General features: G+C 36.1%; 1 protein-coding gene across 1 annotated transcript in view; it reads right to left on the bottom strand.

Moving 5' to 3' along the window:
- The window catches only part of POLN (DNA polymerase nu), a 104,367-nt gene extending 80,744 nt beyond the window's left edge, over positions 1 to 23,623 (bottom strand). Inside the window, exons 1-11 of the mRNA XM_049835306.1 lie at positions 23,492 to 23,623; positions 19,888 to 19,949; positions 16,188 to 16,673; positions 15,563 to 15,753; positions 13,645 to 13,757; positions 10,395 to 10,552; positions 3,940 to 4,008; positions 2,407 to 2,467; positions 2,133 to 2,197; positions 1,227 to 1,310; positions 735 to 824 (exon numbers count right to left, since the gene is read on the bottom strand). Coding sequence (XP_049691263.1) covers positions 735 to 824; positions 1,227 to 1,310; positions 2,133 to 2,197; positions 2,407 to 2,467; positions 3,940 to 4,008; positions 10,395 to 10,552; positions 13,645 to 13,757; positions 15,563 to 15,753; positions 16,188 to 16,673; positions 19,888 to 19,949; positions 23,492 to 23,621 — 1,509 coding nt within the window. The 5' untranslated portion in view covers positions 23,622 to 23,623. The remainder of the gene's footprint in view (positions 1 to 734; positions 825 to 1,226; positions 1,311 to 2,132; positions 2,198 to 2,406; positions 2,468 to 3,939; positions 4,009 to 10,394; positions 10,553 to 13,644; positions 13,758 to 15,562; positions 15,754 to 16,187; positions 16,674 to 19,887; positions 19,950 to 23,491) is intronic.
- Between the last annotated feature and the right edge of the window lie 303 nt (positions 23,624 to 23,926).

The raw sequence follows: 23,926 nt of genomic DNA, 5'->3' as shown, positions 1-23,926 counted from the left end.
ATTACACTGAATCTGAAGATACGTTTCATCTCTTGTACAGATGTATCAAAGTATTGAAACTCTTTGGTCATTATGGCTCTAAGGGAACAAGATTCTATCAAGATCTTGCAGATCTGACTCCAAATGCAACTGCTCTTACTGAAAAAAGCATCTCCACAGAGGGAAAAATAAGGAGCCTGAGGAAAATTCATGCACACACAAGTAAAACACTGGACCATACAAAGAAAGTGACAACTCCCAATTCAAACCACAGGTATCAAATAATTTCTTTCAGACCCGTTTAACTAGCATGAATGAATGAGTTAATGGTCCATAAAAAGATGACAACATGGTTTTACCCCAAATCTCCTGATGGCAAAGAGAAAGTCTGGGTTGCTATTTCCTTCACCAGCAGATTTTGCATTAATGTTCTTTTCTTTCACCAGTGGTCTCTTTCACCCAACCAGTCAGTCATACTGAGCTATCAAAATCTGACCAGTAAGAAAGTCTCCCTCCTTTGAGGAAGATGGCCATACATGTGTGCTGGTATTAAAGTTTTTAATCCTGGTTTATAGCTAAAGTTTAGCTTCAGTAGCTAGTTAGTTTCTCCCCATCATAGAGTGCAACTTTCATTTCTGCCATAAGAAAATGAAGTGTGATTAGTACAACACAAAAATAAATGACAATTTCACTGGAATATATTTTAGAAGTTTTGCTAAATCATGCAGATGTTTTTAAACCCCTCCCCATCTCACCACAACTTCTGAGGTGGACACAAGTTGTTGTATTTCAGTTCTGTGAACTTTCTCACACAGTGCATGCAGTTTTAACTTTTCAAATAGTACCTACAGTAAGAAAAAACACAAGAGAGAAATGTTTCAGTATTTCAAGTGCTGAAAACAGAAAAGAAAGTTATTTGGTGCCTGAACTTAAGTCAAGAAATAGATTTCAAGGAAAATAGAGCATACCGTAGTAAAGAGAACTAACACAGAATTGAAAAGATCAAATCTTTATTTTTGAGCTATTAAGTAGTATTTTTACTAAAATCAAATGCATAATTTATATAAATACATTCAAATACAGATTATCCAACATTGCCAGATGTCCTCCATTAAAATCAGAAAATAAGATAATTAATATCAAAGAAAAAGAATTCTGAAGTTGTAAGGACAATTTTATGATTCATAATACTTCTGTATCAATAACAATTTACAGAACTTACATAATAATACTAGTATAAATACTACCTCTCTGAGCTGACTACTGCTGGTCAAAAGGAATCGTTCCCCAGCAACTTGATGAGCTTCCTGTTCAAGCTCTTTGAGTCGCAACTATAAATTAGTACATCAGAATTATTCTGTTTACATCATCGTTTTCTTAAGTATCTGCTACTTCCTAGGTTAATGAGTATATTGGACTTCTATTTAAAAATATGGTACTTGATAATGTGCAATCATTGCTGGCTATCAACATCTGGCTTAGCAGACTGCTTATATACTCTTTAATCTATATCTCTTCATGATGTGGGAAGGGGATTTACTATACTAAAAAGTACCAAAATTTGTGGGAAAATAATTTAGGTTACTGAAGACTAGAGATCTGTGAGAAAGACAGCTGTGCAAATTATTCTGGTAAATTAATAATTTGTCAGACCACTATGATTATCTAGTCACATTTTATGCTGCAAAATAGGATTCTCTTGTAGCTATTTTTATCAATGGGGAAATGGCAAACTTAGAACTCTCAGAACACGTAAGTCTTAAAGACTGTTTTATTTTTAAAGAGAGATAGAAATATCTATCACTTCTCAGGAGGATAGTTACCGATAACTGTACATTCAGAAAGAGTCATTACAATTTTTACTCTACAACACATAACCCAAAAGGACCTGTGCATTTTGCAAAGCAATCTCATTTCTGTGGCAAGGCTAATGAAGCAAATATCTCTTTTTTTGCTTGCCTAAATAAACATGGAAGTATCCTAATATGTAAATATCACTAGTTATATTTATAATAAAAATACTAGAAACACCAAATTGTTATGTAAAACGTGACAAAACAAAAAGATTCCTCCTCTATTTAATCACTTATCCTCAGTAAAAGCAGAAAGATGATGCTATAAAATTTCCAAAATAAAAAATAAAGAAAATTTACCCCCAGAATCTCTGATGTTTTTTTCAGTTCTTCTTTGTTCACATGTATTTTGTGTGTTTCCATCACTGTAAATACAGTTATGTACTGAGAACACTCACAGTTAACAATTTCAATCTTACATGCTTCATAGACTGTAAAATGGAAACTTAGACTCACACAGCTGTTACAAGGCTAAGATAACATTTATTATTCTGAGGTATAACATTCTACTTGAGCATAGTCAGCAGCTGTGTGAAAATAGTGAAGATTCTTATTTTGAACTGAACTTTCATACCTGCCAGAACTTTGATAAGTGGAAGCTCTAATGTGCAAAATAATTTCCACAAACCTTGAACCTGTAAAGCAAGATATAAATAAATTCTTCAGTATCAGCCAATTTTAATCTTAAAACATATAGTAGTGTCACTATGTGGATCTATTTTCCAGTAAGCAGTATTTCACTTTCTGTATAATCCCTTTTCATATGGCAACACTGTTTGTGGAATGAAATACTACTTAGTGTGAATTACAGTATCTAAATACTGTAGCCCATTATCACTCCATTTTGTGGGGAATAGTAACACATTTTGTAACAGTAATCATTTTGTACAGGAATAGTAATAAAGAAATATACATACCTCACTTTTCTAAATGGTTTCTTTTTAGAGCAATATCCGTTATAACAGAATGTACAGTTATCCCTTTTTCTTTATTCACTTGAACAATTACGCAACCATTCAGAATTCAAAACTTTGTTTTCATTAGGAAGAAAATAAAAGATGATACAGGTATGTACCCAATTTAGTTACAACAAACAGGAAGCCTGTTTTTTCTCTAACCACTGAAGCAACTGGTCAGCAACACTTGTCTTAAAACTCCTCTAGTAGGCTGGCTCTCAGTGCTTCCGTGCATTTGGTATTTCTGTGCCTTTGGTGTTTCACTGTTGCCTTCCTTCACAGATTGTTTCATCATACTGCTGGGCCACTTAGATATCCAGATCAATACAGCTCCATCAACTAATGGTCTAAGCCCTACACTTCCTACCATCAATTTCAAGGAAAACCCCTAGGATTCTATGACGTACCTTTCACCAGAACCTGAGCATACCCCTAAATTTGACACTTTTCCAGGTATATGATTACAGGGAGAAAACAAACACACACAAAAAAACCACTAAAAGACTTCTTAAGATGCATTCTGAACTGCAATAAGGGCTAAAATAGAATAAATTAGATCACTTGGAAGGGACCTACAACAATCATCTAGTCCAACTGCCCGACTACTTCAAGGCTGACCAAAAGTTAAAGCATGTTATTAAGGGCATTGTCCAAATGCCTCTTAAACACTGACAGGCTTGCGGCATCAACCACCTCTCTAGGAAGCCTGTTCCAAGGTTTGAGCAAAAGACATGCTGAGAGTTTTTGTACCCAAGGAATACATTGAAAAAACCCAGTGACACTCTGTTTTAACTCTGTTAACACTTTTTAGACTGTTTCATATAACTTTAAAATACCAAAAGAAAAGTCATAATATTCTGAACATTTCCTGTTCTAAGAATCTTCATTTAAATATTTGGTTAACTGTTGCAGAGGAAAAGCTTCTTCTAAAGATTAACCTTGAGACTAACCATTTCCTCCTTCTGGAAAAAATGGCATATGTGGTAGGCAACTTTATTTTAAATGTTGACCAGCACTGTAAATCAGTAAGGATTGAAGCCTTGTATTTAACTCAAGTAGAGATTCTGATTTGAATGAGAAGCACATCATTCACTTAAATTCATGACAATACTTCCAAAGTTACATCTGAGTAACTGTTTTTTATATCTTACCTGTAAGTCACGAGCAAGGTCCATCATTACATTATAAAGCTTCTCCAAGCTCACACCTACATTTTGATACTGATATAAATAAATTTAAAAAAAACCAAACAAGTTTTAATGCTAACATAAAAATAGTCAGAATACTATCTATTTTAAAAGGGATTAAGCTATATCATGATATTTTTCTGTATGTCTCCTATTATATTTAACATTTGAGTAATGTTCTTAGACCTCTGACAAGCAGATTCATGAACAGAGCAGTACAGGTCATGAATATTCAAGATTTTATCTGTTCCTTTATTTACATTTTCCACAGACCGAGTATGGAGAAATAGTATCACTACACTGTCTTTGACTTGAAGTCAGAATTCTACTACTACTTGTAAAATGAGGAGAAAATTGGAAGGATTTTTTTTCTCCTATCAGTACTGCCATTCTTCTGTGCCTGAACTATTCAGTTCCTTCCCTTCTGTTCCAGCGGTGTTCTGCACAGAGCCATGCCACCTCATTCAGTTGGCTAGAAGACCATTTTGAAATGCATACAGACACTGAGAATATAATCCTTAGCTCAAAGAACATGGTCACTAAAAATAAACTGAATGTCAACCTATTATTAAATTTGTTTATCAGGCTAATACACAAAATGTAAACAATAAAATGCTGGTTTTCATTATTAAATTCCTGTGAGGAAAGATGGGAATGTGAAAAATGCTGCAGACGTAGATTTTTTTCTTGCACCCTGTATCTTCAATGATGGCTGAAAAATAAAAATTATGAAAGAAATTTACATCCAAGCCATTAAGCGCAAAAACACTAGCACTGTCCCATAAAATTCCTGGACCACAAACTATAGAACCTTGGACGGCATTCCAGAGGACTAAAGTTATGCGCTTGCCTGTCCATGTACTCTTCCCTGATAATCACATACTAGTCTGTGTTGAAGGTAGGGAATCAGGTTACATGGAATTAAGTATGACATGTTATGATTGTTTTTAGTTTTTTTACATAAACCAGTGAAATTAAACTAAGGGTTATTTGTGTAAAAAGAGGCATTTACTCTGTGTTGATAAATACTTCTGAACTTGGCCACAATACTTCAAGACAGACATTAAGAAATGTCAGATAGGCTAAAGAGGAGAACCAAAAATAATAGTAAGTTTAGAAAACGTGACCTACAGAGAAAGAGATTAATCAGGTTTATTTAGTTTAGAAGAATAAGTTGCAGGAGGAGAACATAAAAGTTTCTATAAAGAGAATCTTATATCAATTATTTTCATGTGCACTAGTTGTAGAACAATTAGCTTAATGGAACCTGCTTAATCTGCACACTACAAAATTTTTTCATGAAGTTAAGACTAGCATCTCTAAGGGACAGTCCAGGTTTTGACTGCTTTAAAAATATGTTTAACATTTTCTTGTTTATCTCTAGATTGCAGATTTCATAGCTAACCACATAAAAAAAATTATCAATTTTTAACACCATCTCCCCATCTCCTCCTAGTTTCATCAAATGACTCACAGTTCTAGTACTGCAGGATTTGCCAAATAGTACCACTGCATTCACTTTATCCACTGTCTTCATAATAATTTAGATAACTGCTAGTACAGTGCCCTTCAGTCTTTCCGTCGACATCTTAAATAACAACAAATATTTCCACAACCTCTTTATAAAGTAGCTGTTCCATCCTCTGACCTTTTAGAAGCCCACTGTGCCTTTCTTGAAATGCAGAGACCAAAACTGAACAGTCTTCAAGAAGTGGGTGCACCAAGGTTTTTTTATGGCAAAAAAGCATGTTCCTTTTCTTGTTATCAATACCTTTCCTTATGTGCCTATATTTTGTTGGCTTTTTGGCAGCTACTACACATTGATTCAACATAAAACTGGCAACAATGATTCCAAGATCTCTTCTTAAATTGAAATACTCTGCATGCATTACTTTCAATTTATGCTCGCTCAATTTAGTGAGATCCTCTAGAGTTCCATACCCTGAGCTCAGCATCTGACTATCCAAAAAGGTAGATGAGATTCATTTGACATAAGGCATTATTTTAAAGGGTAATTAAGATTTCGAAGAAAGATTCTAGTATAGTTCTGGTTTTATATAATAAATGGGAAGGAAAAAAGAAGAAAAAAAAACCCTGACAGGAAAGACTGATGAAAGAAGTCTGACAGGGAAAACCTTCATTAAACTCCAGAAGACTATGGAATTTTGAGCAAGCACAGAAACCCAGAATGGAAGATAAATATCCCAGACAGAGTGCAGTACAGATTGCAGATTCCTGCAATTGAGGGGGGGGAACCAAACAAAAAAAACTACAAAAAAAACCCAAAACAACAATAGCAAGAACTGCAGGATGCCTAAGCTTACTATTTTATGTTTGACAACGTGACTGTAATGTACTTTACATGGAGGACTCATCACAGCAGAGATCAGTTTTGAGGCAACAGAACCCTAACCACTTTAAAAGATAATCTGTTAACACTCATTTTTTCTCAATAGCCACCTTGCTGGAGACTGACCTACATTTGTCTAAACTCTTGGTGAACAGGGTATTCTGAGATAATTTCTACTAAGTTAATACGCATAGGCAGTGCTGAAAGAAATTTAAAATCTGCTTCCCAAGTGAATTACATCTTTCTGTCAAGAACAGTAGAAAAGTTTTTTTAAAAGAGAATATATTGACAGGAAACCAAATGGCCGTGAAATCACATGGAAAGCTTCTCAATTGAAAAAGCACTGAGAAGGTTTCTTAGGCATCTTGTAGGCAATCTATCTTCAGGTTTATCATACACCCTATGTGTATTTTAAAGGAATCCTAATTATTCTACACTCACTTTATTATTTGCATTCCTATCTTGGAGCTGATGGAACACCAAGAGGGACTCTCATGTTATGAGCTGCAGAAGTCCCTCTTTCTGCTACAGACCTGCCGCTATTCTACAGGTTTCTTACCTTACTGCTCTCACAGAATACCTACAGTTGGGAGAAAAAATCTGCTCCAAAAGAAATATATTCCTCTGGGGCTTTTAATATGTCCAGCCAGAACGGTAGCTCTTTTGAAGAAAAAGCAGGTAAGAATAATCAAAGTGGTTGGGAAATCTTCAAAATCCTTCCTAAAGAAGGGTCTATATAGTCTAAATAGATCTCCAAATTAAGGATTCTTCTCAAAGAAAAAAGAATAAATTCATATTAAAATTAATAGACAGAGGAGGATCTTCCTCTCTCTTCAGGGAGGTAAGGACCCTTCTGAGTTTGTGAAAAGGTATCTCTGGACACCTTTTTCCAGCTGAACAGGGTCTTTTGCAGGAATTGCTCCCTGAGCTAGATGCCATTATCTCCTCCTTGTCTTCATGATGACTCTCAGAACCACCTACCTGTGTTTCTAGGGAGTGAGGGTAGGCACAGAGTGAGACACCAATACATCCAAACTCTTGATCCCATGTCCTGACAGTGAAAGTCAGCTGTAAATCAACAGGTAAACATAACCCATCCTCCAAACAGTGTATAAAAATCTGCCTTGTACACAAAACTCATAATTTTGGCCTACTGTTTGCAAACAGCCCCATTATTTGAAGAAAAACGGAAGTCTGGAACCAAAGCATTACAGCAGATGCAGACTGACAAAAGCAATGCTTCATCCATTATTTGATCCAAACAGAATGCAGAAGGAATCCAAATTACTTGTTGCTGTACAAACACAACAGAACCAGAACTGACTGAAAATTAGTTTATATTAGGACAAATTGTAACACATTATTGCTACAGAGGCATGCATTCTGGTACACAGCTGGGAAAGAACCATCATGGGAACTTTATCATATTGGTCCAACTAATTTTAAGATAAGAGAATTGCTGAGCATAACAGAAGCGTGGGAGACACCTATTAGTTACAAGAAGTTATGTTTCATGCTAAAAACAGAATTACCCAAGTTTTGCAATAATCTTTGCTGCAGACATATTTTCCTACCACATATCATAAAACAAAGGGGCACTAGTGTTGCAGTCATTCAGAACATGCTTAAGCCTGTATCATAGTTCTTTTAATCTTGAAATGACCATATGACTCAAGATAACAGCAGATAAAACTGAACAGATTCTAGGTAATCAGATGTCTGTTAGTGAGAAGCATGTCCTGGCAAAGCCCCAGCATCAGAGAAGAGTTAAAAGGGGTAATCAATTCCACTGACAGCCCATGTAGATTCCCCATCTGCTTAAGGGCTATTAGCCTATACAACTTCAGTGTTGTTTGTGTTGGTCATTTGTGAGTAGACAATATGGACACCTACTGTACAGGCTTCCCCTTGCCCTACAGCAGACCTGAAGACTGCAAGACTGAGAAACAGTAGGCCCTTGAAGGTAGGATGCAGAGGGCTCTATTCAAAGCTGTAGATCCACTGGTAGTCATCCTTCTTTTATAACAGTCTAGTCCTATCAGTGAGGACTTCCCTCTACCCCAGACAAATTAATTTAAGCAGGCCCATACTTCAGTGAAAATCCATCAACCTGTCTCCAAGAAACCTCGTCCATAGCCACTGGTTCTGGAACAAATGAGCTGTCTGTGAAATACTACACTTTCAGCAACAGACAGCTTACTTGATCCCACTCTGGAGGTGGAAGTAAGCCCAACGACACCAAGATTTCTCATCAGCAAATGCAGCAATGACAAGGCAGTACGATGTTTAGCACCTGTTTCTTTCAGCAAAGGTTTCAAGGTATATGGACTATGACCCCTTTTACTGAGCCTTTTGGCACAGCATCAAATATGCAGACAAGCAGCAAGTAGTGTATATTCTGTGCTAGAGAGGTGTGTGGGTGAGAGGACGGCTACAGAATAAAATAGTAATCATTCTTCTAAGTACTAGGCCAGGTGGACAAGACTAGTATGATACAGAGGGAGCTGAAGTAGTGGGGCACAAGACATGATAGATCACCTGGCATGGATCCCTCTGGGAGTACAGACAACTGTTAGAAACCTACCAGTAAAGTCAGAGAAAGAAGGCTGAAGAGAGAAATCTGGCAAAGAGCTAGGACTCTTAGGAAGAACTGGGACTCACTGAGCAAACATAGAAGCCAAAAGGAAAGTAGAGGAGTCCAGGGAACAAATTAATTGCATAAGGAATGGAGGGGAATAATCACAGGATCTTAGAGGGAGCCATTAACCAGGACTTGGGTGAACAAGTCAGCATAAAGGCACTGGAGATGGTTTGGGCAAGGAAGCAAACTAGATCTGAAGTAGGGCAGGAAGGAAGTAAGACTTCAATGTTTAACTCTGAGCTGGGAATCAGGATGACAAAATTGAGAAATGGTAACTAAGAATAAATAGGATATATGAAGAACAAAAGAGAGTCAAGCTAAGGAAAGAGAGAAGATTAAGGATGCTGTCTTACTGGAGGGGATATCGCATATAGAAATAACCAACAAGTTTATAGCTTCTGCCTGTTTGCCTGTCCATTCCCTACACTAACAGCTTAATTCATGAAGTAGCTTCTGAACAACTGCAGTTTACAGCTAGTGTTTTAAAGGAAACCGACTCTGGTTTTCTCAGAAATGTCTACGCTGACAGGTATGTGCTGATACTACTGACCTCTGCCCATGCTCTAAGCCCACTTGACATCTGTGGATTTGTATCCTAGAAGCCCTATTACAATCACGCTACAATATTTCTGTCTGAACAAGCAAGGCCTCTGAAAAGTTAAAGGTTTCCAAAAAAGCCATCATTTAGGTTGCTGCACAGCTATTTTTACCATTCAAACAACTTCTGAAGGCTGTGTCCAGAGTAGATCACCATGCCCCAAAATACAAATATCAAAATTTTGTATCATTCAGTAAATAAGTTTCAACAGACAGTAAGACATTTCTATAGTGCTGGGAATACCATCTCAAGAAGTTCATCAGACATTCTCTCTTACTTAGAATACAAATTCACATTTTTTTTAAATACACATGCTTGAAGATTCACATTTGACTCCCTAATGTTCCTCAGCCTATGACGTGGTATCCTTACCAGCTGTGAAATTCAGGAAAATTGTTTATAATAACTAACTAAATACAGGCTACAAGTTCACAGCAATTAGAGAACAAGGCACTAAATATTTTGGAAAGGAAAGCTGGAAATCAGTTTGCAGGGAGGTGGAAAGAAAAAAGATCACATCATACATTAGATTCTACACAAAGATTATACATTAATTAATATTGTTACTGAACTTTACAGTTTTGAAGCACAATTTTTCAACTGTTCCTGGAGAATATGATCCCATCTTGGTAGAATGCAGTGAACCCTTCCCTTCTCCCCTTTCTTTAAAATTCAATTTCCAACAAGTAGTATTAATATAATAATTTTCTTCCATCAGAAAAGCATTATCTGTCTTTTTTTTTTGCAATATTTTGTAAGCAAAAGCAATTCCTTCATCATTTCCTTCCCCTTTTAACCCAACCAGAAACAATTTAAAACAAACTACTTACTGATGCATTTCTCGAAGTGTCTGTATCTGTATTTATTTTTCCCACAGAAAAAGGCTTTTCAAAATACTTCTGTATTAAACATTCAAAAGAGGGAACTGTGTCGCTGGGGTTTATCAGCCACGCTGCAATCCTTGGATCTAACACAACACTATCAGCAACTACAAAAATAAGGTATTTCTGACAATCAAAATATTTAAATTCTCCCATGCTGAGAAAACCTCTAAAGTTTTGCCCATCTTTCCTGTAGATGCACATCATAAATAGGCAAGCATTTACCCTATGAAAATGTTAAACATTGAATACACAGCTATAACAAATGGTCAGTATCATGACTACATAGGAGTAAATGCAATACTGAATATTTTTGAACAGGGTTTTTTTTGTGGGTTTGGTTTTTTGGGTTTGTTTGTGGGGTTTTTTTCCCCAAGTTTCAAAATGTAAGTAAACCTTTGATTCTTAAGATCGACTGTAAAGGCCTCTCTCTCATCACTGGAAAATTTCAAACTGAAGTTTTTCTTGTGAGTGTCTCCCTCTGGTACAGTTTTGTTGTTGCTGTTAACTTGATTGATATCCACAAGATTGCTATTGGGGGTCAGGGGAGAGAAGATTTACTTCCTCACAATCAGACTTCTGAGATCTTTAATGTATATATGAATTCACATATGGGTACACAATGCACTGTTCCCCAAAATCAGAACCTTTTGTCCTATGGGATCATATGTGCTTATACTGCACTTTCTCTCACGTTCACATAGATACATAGGATGGAGCAAGCGTAGTGCTGGTTTTTTTTCCCTTTCTACAGTCTTAACATATGTACTGTAGCACTACAAAGAATAGGAGAGAGAAACTAGTAACTAGAATGCTTTGTGATATATTCAAAGATAGATCTAAGTATCCTCTTCAGTAACCCCCAAGTAAGTTCAAATGACAACCCACAGGTACATTTATAGAGAACTCCATGCTATGCAACCTTACAGGCTCAGTTACCTGCAAGCAAACTTTAATGTCCCTAACGCAAATTACAGCTGCAGGACTATTCTAAAGAGAACCAGGCTTGTTAACTTCCACTGATGTAACTGTTGCTGAAAAGAGCTTCATGTGTCTGCTCAACAGATGTTAGGGAAGGACACATCTTGTCCCTGAATCAGCTTGAGCTCCGCTGGAGTGGCCAGATAACTGAAGGATACTTCCTCTGCATTGTCTCATACCAGGATTTTACGTAGCTTGCCATCCTTTTCTCTGAATGCAAACAGCTATTCACCTCAAAAATTAACAGATGCTAAGGAGCAGCCTCGGAAATTGTCTCAAGTATACCCTCCTGATAGTACTACTAAGAGAGTCTTTCTGTGACTGGAAGGACAGTCTTAGCTTTGGAATTGTGCAGCTTAAGTATGTCAAATGGCATCCACTCCAAAACTACACTTTGGATGCGTCCATGGGATTTCCACTGCTCTTGCAGCAGGAAGTAATCCCTACAGGAATTAAATGAAATTTTGACAACTGTAATGGACATATTTGCCATGAACTCAAATGATGCATTGTGAAGAGGCAGACTAAGCAACTCAGCCTCAATGATGGGCAGTAACACTTGGCAGCCGATGGCTGTTGGAAAATGCTCAGAGGCTACAGGAAGGCTCTGCCTAGTGAGATGCTGGACATTCACAAGCTCATGTGAAGACTGCATGAAATGAGCAATCATTTTTCTAGTAATAACAACTACATCTTACCAAGGATACACGGAAGAGAATCCTGTTACCAAATAGTCTCTGAGATGCCTCAAAGATCCTTTTCTCCTATCTGTATTTACAATGAGCATGAGACAGTCTCTAGCTGAAAAAGGATAAAGAATCAAATCCCCATCCATCCATCCCTCCCTTCCTTCCCAACTACAATCTTCACCAAAGGTGAGGGTAGCAGTAATGAGTTATAGCCACCAATTCAGTCTTGGAACAAGGATGGCACCTTCAAGCCGAGGAGGCGGTACATACAGAACCAAGACAGAACGAAGCTGAAAGGAGTAAAGCAAATCCAGGGTCAAGCTGGGATGAAGTGAAGAATCTGTGCTGATAAAAGCATACTTTCCTCAAGATTGTGAAATTGTACTCAAGTCCTGTCCTTCTACTCTGAAACATTACTGGATCCCAATGGCAAAGCATGCCATATTTTACTAGTCAGGGCTATTTTATCTGTATGTATTCTATTGGTTAGTACACTATTTTGAGAACAAGTGCTATCATTCAAGAGATTGCAGTCAATATGACTTAGACAGAAATTTCAGTGTTTGCTTGATTTACCATGATGTGATTTTTTTACATTAAAAAAGGCAGGGGTTTTGTTTTGGTTTTTACCATAGCAGAAATAATGGGTGAGGAAGCTTCAACTTCCAAAGTTTAAAAAAACCTAGACAAGAATGCTTTTGGATACTAGCAACTTCAGATTCAAGTCCTATGCATCAGATAGGATCTAACCTAGATCTAGTATTTCCTGTGTGTACAGGTTATAAAACTGTCACTAGTGCCAGTACCATCATGATGTTTCTCCCTGCCCCCCCCTTCCCATTCCCAGGGCTAAGTGTCTTTTGTGTAGATCTTCCCACCAGGTTCTAAATCAGTTTACTGTGATTTACTCATGAAACTTTTCAGATGCTGAACACAAGCTGACGACTCTCCATAGATGAGGTCCTTTCTGAAAGGTCAACACTTATTTTTGTAATTCACTCAGCAATAATCCAAAACCAAGAAAAAACCCAACATTATATTTACATCTTATATCTTCCATTTGTAGTTGCTTTTAAATCCATACAAAAGTCTTATTTGTTCCTGTCAAAAAAAACAAGGACCCATTCAAGTGATTCCTAATTCTGACAACTATGAGCACCACTGGAATTTATTTTAGCCTTTTCTCTTGAGCAGAGAAAGTTTTTCTAGGGAACATGAAACATGAAGTAGTTTGACCTTTCCAGCTATAGTCAGGACTGTGTTGAAAGCTTTTGTTCCCACTGAAAGCTTTCCTTAAATTATTCAATGATTTGGTTTCTATTCTGAGAAGAAATACATCATCTTGACAGGCCAAGCCTCTGGTCACAACCTTCCCCATGAATGGTGTTCTTTTGCATGGTACTAAAACTCTGTTTTCCAATATGTTATTTAACCACCAATCTAGTTACTTCTACACCTAGTGATTTTAACAGAAACATCACGAGCACAGATATTTTAGGATTAGATCACAGATTAGATTAGATAGTCACCTTGTTTCCAGCTTATTTCATTACCATAAACTTGAAGTAAAGTCCTCAGGAAATCTTTTGCGTTGAAGCAAATAATCGGAACTTTGCAATGTAGCATTTGAAACAACACTCGCCTGCACAAAAGTAGTTCGTTAACACACAATATATTGCTACTAGATTTAGTAAATCTATTTACTTTACACATTTAATTAGCACCTAATACTAAACAGTTAACATTTCTTTATTCCTGTAAGAACAGAATACCGTATTTGAATATTAAATTCTCAATTCAGTAATACCTGAAGCTTCATTCTGTAACAAACTGAACATCCTAGCAGATATACCTTATCATGCATTCATAAAGAAAAATTCTTAGGTGACACTCAAAATTAAATGCAATCTTAATCCAAAACAGCAACTGGCATCCTTGTAATACCTTAATATACCCAAGTAAGATCACAGAGGCTTCTGAGTTAATATAGTATTGTAAAAATCATGATTTAAAAGTTACTAGACAATCTAAATTGCCATAATCGCCTAGTGTTAATATGCTATTTAAATCTAGAATGCTTTATCTTTGACACATTTTTCCATGCTTTTTGAAAATGTCTATACTTCCCACATCCATACTATTTTAAATAGATTTTACCAATTATATATATTAGTATATAGATTTTACTAATTATTTGTGACCTTTTATTTATAAGCTCTATTTTGGGCAATATAGAAAAATAGTAATTTTTTATAGAGCTTTCATATTTATCTCTGGTAGTGTGAAACCACAGTACCAAGTTTTTGGACATACTAGAAGTTGTGCAGATCATAAGGTATCATAGTATACAGCATAGATCCACTACTAAACAAGTGCACCGCTCTTACAACAAATAATTACCTATAGGTTTCATCTAAATGCTAATAGACTTATTCAACTTGTTTATTATTTAATTTTTACTGTTAATATGTACATGCTTTATTGATGTGCTATTCTCAATTCAGAACAACCTGTATTCAAACCAACAGCTAGTTATTAAGCTAGCTGTCATATAACTGATATTACAGCTGGAGAAGTACAGGTAAGTGAAGTGATTTGTTTCAGGTCACAGTGGAGCAGTGGCAGAGATACAACTAACAACCAAGTCCAACAACTTTAAAATGAATTCTTTGTGATGTAATAACCCAAACTCAGCAGTTTACAATAAAGCAGTTATTACATCCTTATGAAGTTTTAACATGCGACTATTAATATCTAAGAATCAGATTCAGTTCTCATTTCTCCCTGAATGGGATACTATTTCAAAGTTAATAGTAAGGAATAAAAAGGATCTTGGTTATATTAACTGGAAGTTTAAAACATAATCCAACTTTTTCTTAGATTTAGTCCAACTATTAGACAGATACATAAAGCATTTACTTAAAAAATTATCTTGTAATTTTGATGTAACATTATTACTGAATATTAGGAAAACTTCATTCAGGATCTCAAAAGCCACTAAAAAAAGCCTATTGTGCTCAAAAAATATTAGCAGAGCTCAAAAAAAGGATGTTCACCGTAATAACATCCATCAAAAACGTACTAGATAAGAAATGCAGTTCAGGAAATGGAAGTTAAGATATAAAAAAAGATAAGCCTGGATGAATCATATTTTTTGGTGCCATATAGCTGTAAGCTATTCATAAAGGATTTCTAGGTAAATGTAAACAGCTCATACCAGAATCCCAACCTAGTTCTGCAGGGCTGCAGTTAGTGATCTGCTGAGCCCAAAGGAATAGACTATACTTATTTGGTTTATACCAGCCCAGGCTTGACACAGAACTAATACAGCTAATACGAAATTCAATGAGCTTGATGTGTAAGGAGATTAAGGCTATGGCACATAACCGTCACTGTTGCTAAAAGCATACGTAAAGCAAAACTGTATTTTTTCCTACATGCTCTCACCAAGCAAATTTCTTGTGGTCCTGTTGTTCTTGTTCCCAAAGAGATGACCATTCAGTTTTTACATAAATTAATCTATCATCTTCATTAGCAGCATTCCAAGTATAGTCAGTTGAAGAGTAACTGGGAGGGCAAGGGTGATCAGTCCCATTCTTCACTAACACAACAACTCCTTTTACTAATGAGGTTAAGACCTGTTAAGTATTAATTACAAGTGTTTCTTCTGACAGATTTTATGCAATCTCATAAAGAAAATGTCCCAAATATTTTACAATATGAAACCTATTATGTACGCTAGAGTTATTGCATACACCATTAACAAAGTAGAGGAGCATGCAAGTGTTTCAGCCTTGAAACAAAAATCCACAGTGACAGACACAGGAAAAGATATTCTAATTCAAACAGTCTCACTTTAAGTATACAAATGCCTGTTTAGCCCAAGTGGTTTCATTTTTTTAAGTTTTACTTGGCAACTAAAAATAAAATGTAGTCAGAAGCATTAAGGTTTACCACAAAACTGGTCCAGGTTCTAGGCTCCCAATGAACATGGTTTTGTGTTTATCAGTCATATGCACAGTTCAAATGGTTCTACAAAACTGACTCTAAGCAAAACCCATCATTCACTAACCTGCTCCGAGTTGAGCTGTGAAGAACCATCTTGAAATATCATAGTAGTTACAAAAGCCTTTGCCTGTTCTATAGTTGCAAGCAATCCTCTTTTTTCTTCACATCCCAGACTCCTGATATCACAAGGATAATTTTTAGAAGACTCTGTTTGTCCAGAAGCACAGTTGTATCTTCTTTCATGTGAAGAAGCATAGGTCTTTACAGGTAATCTTGTTTTCTTTGAACAACATGTAGGCACATCTTGCTTTCTTTTAAGGGGAGTAGCTATATTCTTTTCACCATCCTTCAGATTTTTTGCCTCTACTGAAAGATTTCTTTCTCTATATCCCCATGTTGGCAAGCCTAAATCCTGGTAATCGCTCGCTATTTTGGCATCTTGACAGCAAAGTATTTCATCGGTATGTACTGTCCTGACTATCTCACCAGCAGTACCTTTTTCAGGGCTGGCAGATGTTTTTAATAAGGCAATTGTGGAATCATGGATCTCCTGGAAAAATTCGAAATTTTTTAGTGAACCAATTGTTCAACTTATTAGGAGAAATAAAAAAAAATTACATGAGTTAATTTAGATAAGCTTTGAAGGAAGTGATATTCTATGAAAAAAATGTTGATGCTAACAAAACAAAGAGTCAGTTTAGGGGAACAATATTACATAACGCAAAATTCAAGTATTTATCAATAAACATTATTATGTTGGTTTATATTGCTTACATACAAAACCACCGGTTTTTTTAGTCTTTGTCCAACACTAAAAATGGCACGTTAACAACTGTAAGATGCATCTAGTCCAATAGCCTGTCTTCCATAGTGACTAGGTTATTAGTGACCTTTGTCTGAAGAGAGAAAAGACCATTCATTTCCCTCTTTAGCTTCAATATTCAGAGCTTTTTTATGACAGCTTAGTTTATTAAAGAACTTCTGGCAAGGGACCATGACTGCTTTGGAAAAAAAAAGTACACCAAGTTAACTGGATCTCTCCATTTTCTTCAAACAACCTACAAGATTGTAAGACATAACAAAAATATATATGAAAGTTGCACTGAAGAAGTATTATCAGGTGTATTAATATGTATTATATTCTATTCTGTTTAATCCACTAATCCCAGAACAGCTTTCCTACTTCAGATAGTCCCAGGATCAAACAAGAAGTTGCATGGTAATGTTATGATTCTACTCCTTCATCCTTGATTTCCTTCAGAAATTTCCTTGGTATGCTACTGGCCCTAGTATTTCCTTACTGTTTATTTTGCTAGTTTCTTCTACAACCTCTTCAGCCAAGATAGATCCTCTGTCTTGATTTCATAAACAAGGACTCTGTAATGGCAACCAGCAACCTTTCCAAGATTCCCCAAGGCAAATGTGTGTTTAACTATTTACAGATATACAGAGTTGTATCTTCCCTCAATACTCCTCTTATGCCTTGATCAGCAACAGGTCTTACAGGAGCTGGCAAGCTTTTGAATCCTGAGGCACTTAAAAAAAATTATGTATTATTAGCGATGCATTTGCAAGCTGTTTCTCAAAGTTTATTTGGACTATGCTAGTGTATATTTACATTTAACTTACTCAAATGAGGCAACTATAAAAGAATACACTCTGGTAAGTTCAGCTTTTTGCATGATGACAGTTTTTAGTAGTCTCCTTCATACTGTTGTTTAGCCATATTTCTTTTTCCGAGGCAGATTTTAGTATTCATTTTAAGTCTCCAATATTCTGATTTGAATAAATCCCTACACTACCTACAAAAGTTTCAGTTTTGGAGGGGAAATTCCATATATTTTCTTTTAAGAACTCCTTCCTTTTTATGTAATTTCCATTTTTGAAATAAAGCATTCCTGTAGTGACTAATCTATCTTTTAACGCCTTGGAAAGATTACAGTCCCTGTCAGAGCATCTTCCAGCAGAAAGATTTTGAATCTGATCTCACACAGAATCAAATAAAAACCAGTTTCTCTTGCGAGTTCTCTAACTATTCCACAACGCAGCTGTCTCCTAATTTTTAGTCTTAGCATCATGCATAAGTGTAATATTCACCCACTCCATTGATAAAGTAACTGAAGTCTCATAATTACTACATTTTCTGCTCTTGTAACACAGCCAGGCTCCTTCAATACCTCTGCAGTCACTACCATTCCAAAAACTAAGGCCTTCGCACTTCAAAAGAACCACAAGTTACTGCTGTGCAGGGCTCCCATCCATTCCCCAAGACAACAATTTTCATTGATCAAAGGATATTATCCATCTCTTCTCAATCTGTATTGATTGAGCAAGCCAGAATGACAAAGCTAATGAATTTTTTTTTCTCCCTGGTTTTGCAATATTCCTCAGTGCAGTTCCTGTATTCCCAAACCTCAGATCTATGGAGTCAAAAGATGAAAAAGGCTTAGACTGCTTGAGATCATACTTCACAGAATCAACTCTACAGCAAAAGTACAATTAACAGGTTTCTAAGTAAATAGAAAAAGGGAGCTAATTAAGCTTTTGCTACTACCAAAATGAATGATGGTTGTTCTGAACGAAGACAAAATAATTGTACTTAGGCAATGCTAATCAAAAAATGAACACTATAAAAAGTTACCATAAGTGGAAAAATAGTATCACAGAAGGCCCAAATGTTTAAGAGCCATAGGAAGACAACTAATTCACTCAAGTGTATTCTCCAGTCAAACTGCAAATAATTTGTTTAATACAGTGGAATTTGAATTAGGACAGTCAAGTAATTATAGAATCAGGAATAAGCAATTCTCTTTTAAAGGTTCAAATATAAGAACAAAGCAATTTAATTATCAACTCAGAATAATACAGCTAGAACTACAACTAACCACAGAGAGTAGCAGCAGCTTCCAGGAAGAACTGATCTTCTACTAGAAGTCATGACATGGCTGGAAGTAGAGAAAACAACTCCCAGGATGTAGTTTCATAATTTACATGGACATAGGAAAATTTCACCAGATGCAGAGAGTCAAAATTAGCACTTCATCATCACAAAAAGGGGTTCCATTACTATCCATGTGCACCCACAGCTGCATGCCTATGAGCCAATTTAATTTGTAGGAAACTATCCCACCCCACAAAAGAAACCAGTTTACTGAATCCTGAGCAACCTGAATGGACTTGCTGAAGTCTGCAACATGCACCAGAGTCAGAGTAAGGAAGGCTGTAAAATATGCAGCTAGGACAGGAGTACACTTGCAGTATCCACAACTCATTGACCAACTTAATGGATCTTATAACCACAGACTGAGTTGGGGCTGCTGCAGTTATCCATTCCCAGCCTTGCACTGGCACTCACTCACATGCACATTACACCAAATTCAGAGAGATGATTAAATCAAAAATTAAAATTCCTAATACAAAGTAATTTTTCATAGGAATCAGCTCACTTTCTGATTATGTGCTAGTGATTGTTCAGTGACAGAAGTTTGAGAACATTTTTAAACCTAGTAACTATCTAAACGTGGCAACCTCATTTATTTCTGATCAATCTGTCACAAAAGTCTAACTTTCTATAAAAGTGGAGCCAAGACTCTCATAGGTGAATAGATGCCAAGTGCAAAATAAGACAAAGGAAAGTTATCTGAACTATAAGTGTATGCAATATATTGTGATAAAGCTTGTTATGAAATAGCCAGTCTATAACAACTTCAAACCTGCTATAAAAAGACTGCTTTTAGTGATCTTCAATCTTACAATATGCTTGCCTTTTCATTTTTCAGATGTGCATCCTTATCACCTAGTTTATTTTCCTTTGTCTTCTCTATACCTTTAAAAAAAGAATGGGAAACATTTTACAATAAAAATGACTCTGAGAACAGTACACATAACTTAGGTTACATACAGTGTTACAATACTGACACTTTTACCAAACCTAAAACAACTGCAATAAAATTTTCCATGACAACCATTTTTCTCAAATTAATATCATTCATGCTTAAAAGGCCCCTGCAGATTCCTAAATACGCATATGCAAAAGCATGCTCTATCCGCATTAAGAAAAAATTAATTTAAATTTGCTAAAAAGCAGACAAACATTTTGCATGGTATTCAGAAGAGGCATTACTATAATACCATAAATATGCATATTTCCTTCTTTCATGAAAACACATCCCATCTTGGTCAAAATAAAGCTGGGGGCATGGGCGAGAATTAAAAAAAAAAAAAAAAAAACAAAGAAACCCTCAAACTCTACACACTTCACACAGTTTAACTGTTTCTTTGGAATTAGGCAGTATTATTCCACAATCATTTTCTTCAGTAAAACACTATTTGCATATACAGCTTTAGCATATCATGCCCTAAAGAGAACTGACCATGCTTGATCTGCAGAGGTTTTTTCACATTGTTCATCCTCATGATAGAACAGGTATTGTAAGACCAGACAAGAAGAGATAGCAAGAAGTCAGACCTATCAAACTGACAGAAAGGTAAGATAATGAGAAGCACCACAAGAAGCAGGATGGCTGTCAGTGCTGGGTCTAAGACAGAGCTCTGTACCACTAGCCAGGCCCAGAGCCATTAGCTGGGGCCCACCACTTACCTACCAGTGGTATTTGCCTACAGCTCTGAAAGCAAACAGATGCTGCAGTTTAAGGAAGGTTTTGTAAATGCACCTCAAGACTCTGCACCATGCTAAATGAAACAGTTAGGACATACATACCTTCTCTTTTCTGCCCTCTATACTGCCCAGTAGCCCCAACAGGAGAAGTAAGAGAAGACTGGAATAAAAGAACAAGGGGCAACAGGCTAGCAATAATTAAAAACTCAGTAGGTTTGCAGGGAAACAGGAAGAGGAACAGGGAAAAAGAGAACTCCACTGAAGCACAGGTCTCTCCAGAGTTTGCAATTAGTTAGTATTCCTTTATCTCTAGATTCTTTTACTGACCAGCCAAAAGACACCTCATGAGCCAAATATGTATTTTGTCCCCTTCTAACTCCTGGTCTATACCAAGTACAACACTACGTTGCTGTTATTTAACTATGAAATTTGCATTACCAGCAGCAGGACACTTTCTGAATCTAATGTGCTGATGACCAATGTCAAACAAAGCATAAGATGATCTATTTCTATTTACTGAAACTGTTTTAAAAAAGTTTTGTCTAGGCAAACCAGGACCCTGTACTTAAAATACTAAAAATGCATTTTCAAAGACTAACTAGCTTAGTCTCCAGAAGAAACTAAGCTTATTACTTCACAGTATCACATGCAGATTCATGTTGATGTATGTCTATAATCAGTTACTTATCTCCAGCTCAGACTTCTAACCCGAGCTGTTACAATAGCAAATAGGACATAGCTGTATTCGTAGCTTCAAACATTTTAGGTTTTATTTGCTTGACCGTTCCTACAACAGTAGAATTATAATTTAAGAACGAGTTTCTGAGTTTACATTTAGTGCTTTTAATTGTTTCACAGCTAGATACTTTTTCTTGACAAATTCACCCTTCAGAGATGATGATGAGGATTACATTTCTCTCCTTCAACACACAGTATTCAGTATGACAGCTATGTAAAGAGCTATGCAACCTCAAATTGCTGGTTTATGAAAAAGTATCACCAGATGGCAGTAGAAAACCATCCTTGCCTTCAAGCTCCTTAAGGCTAGAAAGAACCATTACAATTTCTGCTGCCAGGATAACCACAGAATTTCACCTACTAATTCAACATTGCAGATATTCGTCCTATTTGAACCCAGTATTTACCTTCTAAAGACAACCAGTTTTTCCATTAAGTACAATTTAATCTTTAGAGTTCTATCACTAAAGTACAGTTCAATACAGTTTGAAACTGATCAACTAACATGACAGGTTTGGGGTTTGGTTTTTTTAAGGGAGGCAAACTTTTTCTTCTCTGCAGATCCACCCTAACCAGCTAAGGCTATACATACCAGCAATTTCCTAAAAGCAATTCAAATAAATTTGTTCTTAAGCCTGTACATTAGAAACAATTGTGAGTAATTACTACATGGAAAACAATAGCAAGAAAAGCGACTCATGTGACCTGCCACCACTAATGCTTATACTGCTCTTTCACTCCCCAGTGAATAAGGATTTAGCAGCACTACAAAGACGACAGCAAGGTCATTTGGCTAAAGATACCAGGTAACTTCATGGTGTTTTTTAAAAAAAGAGAATCTGTAATTTTACAGCTTGACAGAGTGAATGGATCAAGAGTGGACAGCAATACATATACTGCACAGTACAGAGTTCCCCAGTCTAAGACAAAAGACATTACACAGGAAAATTAAGAAAAGGAAAATGACAAGGTAGCAAGAGAAGTAGAATGGCAATTAAACTGAGGCAGAAAAGAGATATGATTTTCTTTAAAATAATCCGGGTTTTGGTCCAAATGTACCATTTTAGAATGAACCCATCCCATATTTCTTCAAACGTGAATCACTGATTTACACAGCAATGAACTACTATCCTTTTCACAGCTACACCATAAGGCTCCACTGATCCAATACATTACTACTGAAAGAAGAGCCTGAACTGTTATTTACACAATACTGAAGCTGCAACAAACACCACACACACAAGAACAAATGCTAGATTTCAATCCCATCAACCAGATAATGTTCCAGGATCTAGTTCTCAGGGAAAAAAACAGACAACTGAAATTGAACAAAACTCAGTTATCTGCTTCTTTACAGAGCTACAAGACTGGCAAACTATGAAATGCACAGAATTAATAATAAAAAGTCCATCTTGCAAAACCTCCCTGGTATCCACAACATTCTGAGTTAAGATTTGCTCAACAGTCAAGATCTGCTGAGGCACTTTTAACATTACATAATTTGCTCTGCCACTGGGACTTTTCACTTTTCCCCCTAGAATATCACAAGGAGTGAGTTGCTAATGAACATGTGTTTAAAGGACATGCTTGAGTCTGGAGAGTTCACAGGCCTTCTGGCAAATTCCCAGTATCTCTAGTGATCTTTAAATAACCAGTCCAGAGTCAAGTTAACATATACATTTAATTTACAGTATTGCTTAATTAGTTTGAAATTCTCATCTACTTCTATACTACATAGCAGGAACAAGAAATTAAAAAAAACAACAAAACACAATGAAATCGAGGGTACTGGTAATATCCTAGTTCCTTGCACTCACATAGCATTATTTAATCTGAAAAGTCCCAGCAAATGTCAGAGTTAAGCTTAATTCCTTTTCTAAACCTGGAAACCTAAACTCTCATCTTTTTTTTCTTTTTAAAGAGGGACTAGAGGTTTGATATTGTTTTGTTTGTTTGGGTTTCAGTTTTTCAACTGAAAATAGAAACACTTAAATATGCTAAGATTTACTCACTCTGGTAATTCTTTCTGCTAGTCTGAACTTCTACAGGAATAGACTGCAAAGCTGTCATAATCCTCTGAGCGATATCAGATAAAGGTACTTTAGAAGCCTCACATCCTATGTGTGATGTGTACTGTTCCATTTTTAAGATTAAATCTAAACAAAGAACACACACAAATTGTGCATATCAGAGCCACAGAACAATTGGCACTTAGATTCTGTTGAAATTAAAGACAAAATATAGTGAACATGTTGAGCCATTCATTCTGGACAGAAAATTACATTTCCTTCCTGACATGCCTATCAAAGTATTGTAAATAAAAATTAGCGAACTGTAGTAATTTACAAAAACCACTAAGTGAAACTTCTTTGAAATAGTGTTTTAATACACTAATAAAAAATCAAGCAGTCCTAAGTAAAGCTGACTTCTAATAAAAAAATGGACAA

The sequence above is a fragment of the Accipiter gentilis genome, chromosome 3 (genome assembly GCF_929443795.1).
Source record: "Accipiter gentilis chromosome 3, bAccGen1.1, whole genome shotgun sequence".
Taxonomy (NCBI): domain Eukaryota; kingdom Metazoa; phylum Chordata; class Aves; order Accipitriformes; family Accipitridae; genus Astur; species Astur gentilis.
This window is presented reverse-complemented; position numbering and strand designations above follow the sequence as displayed.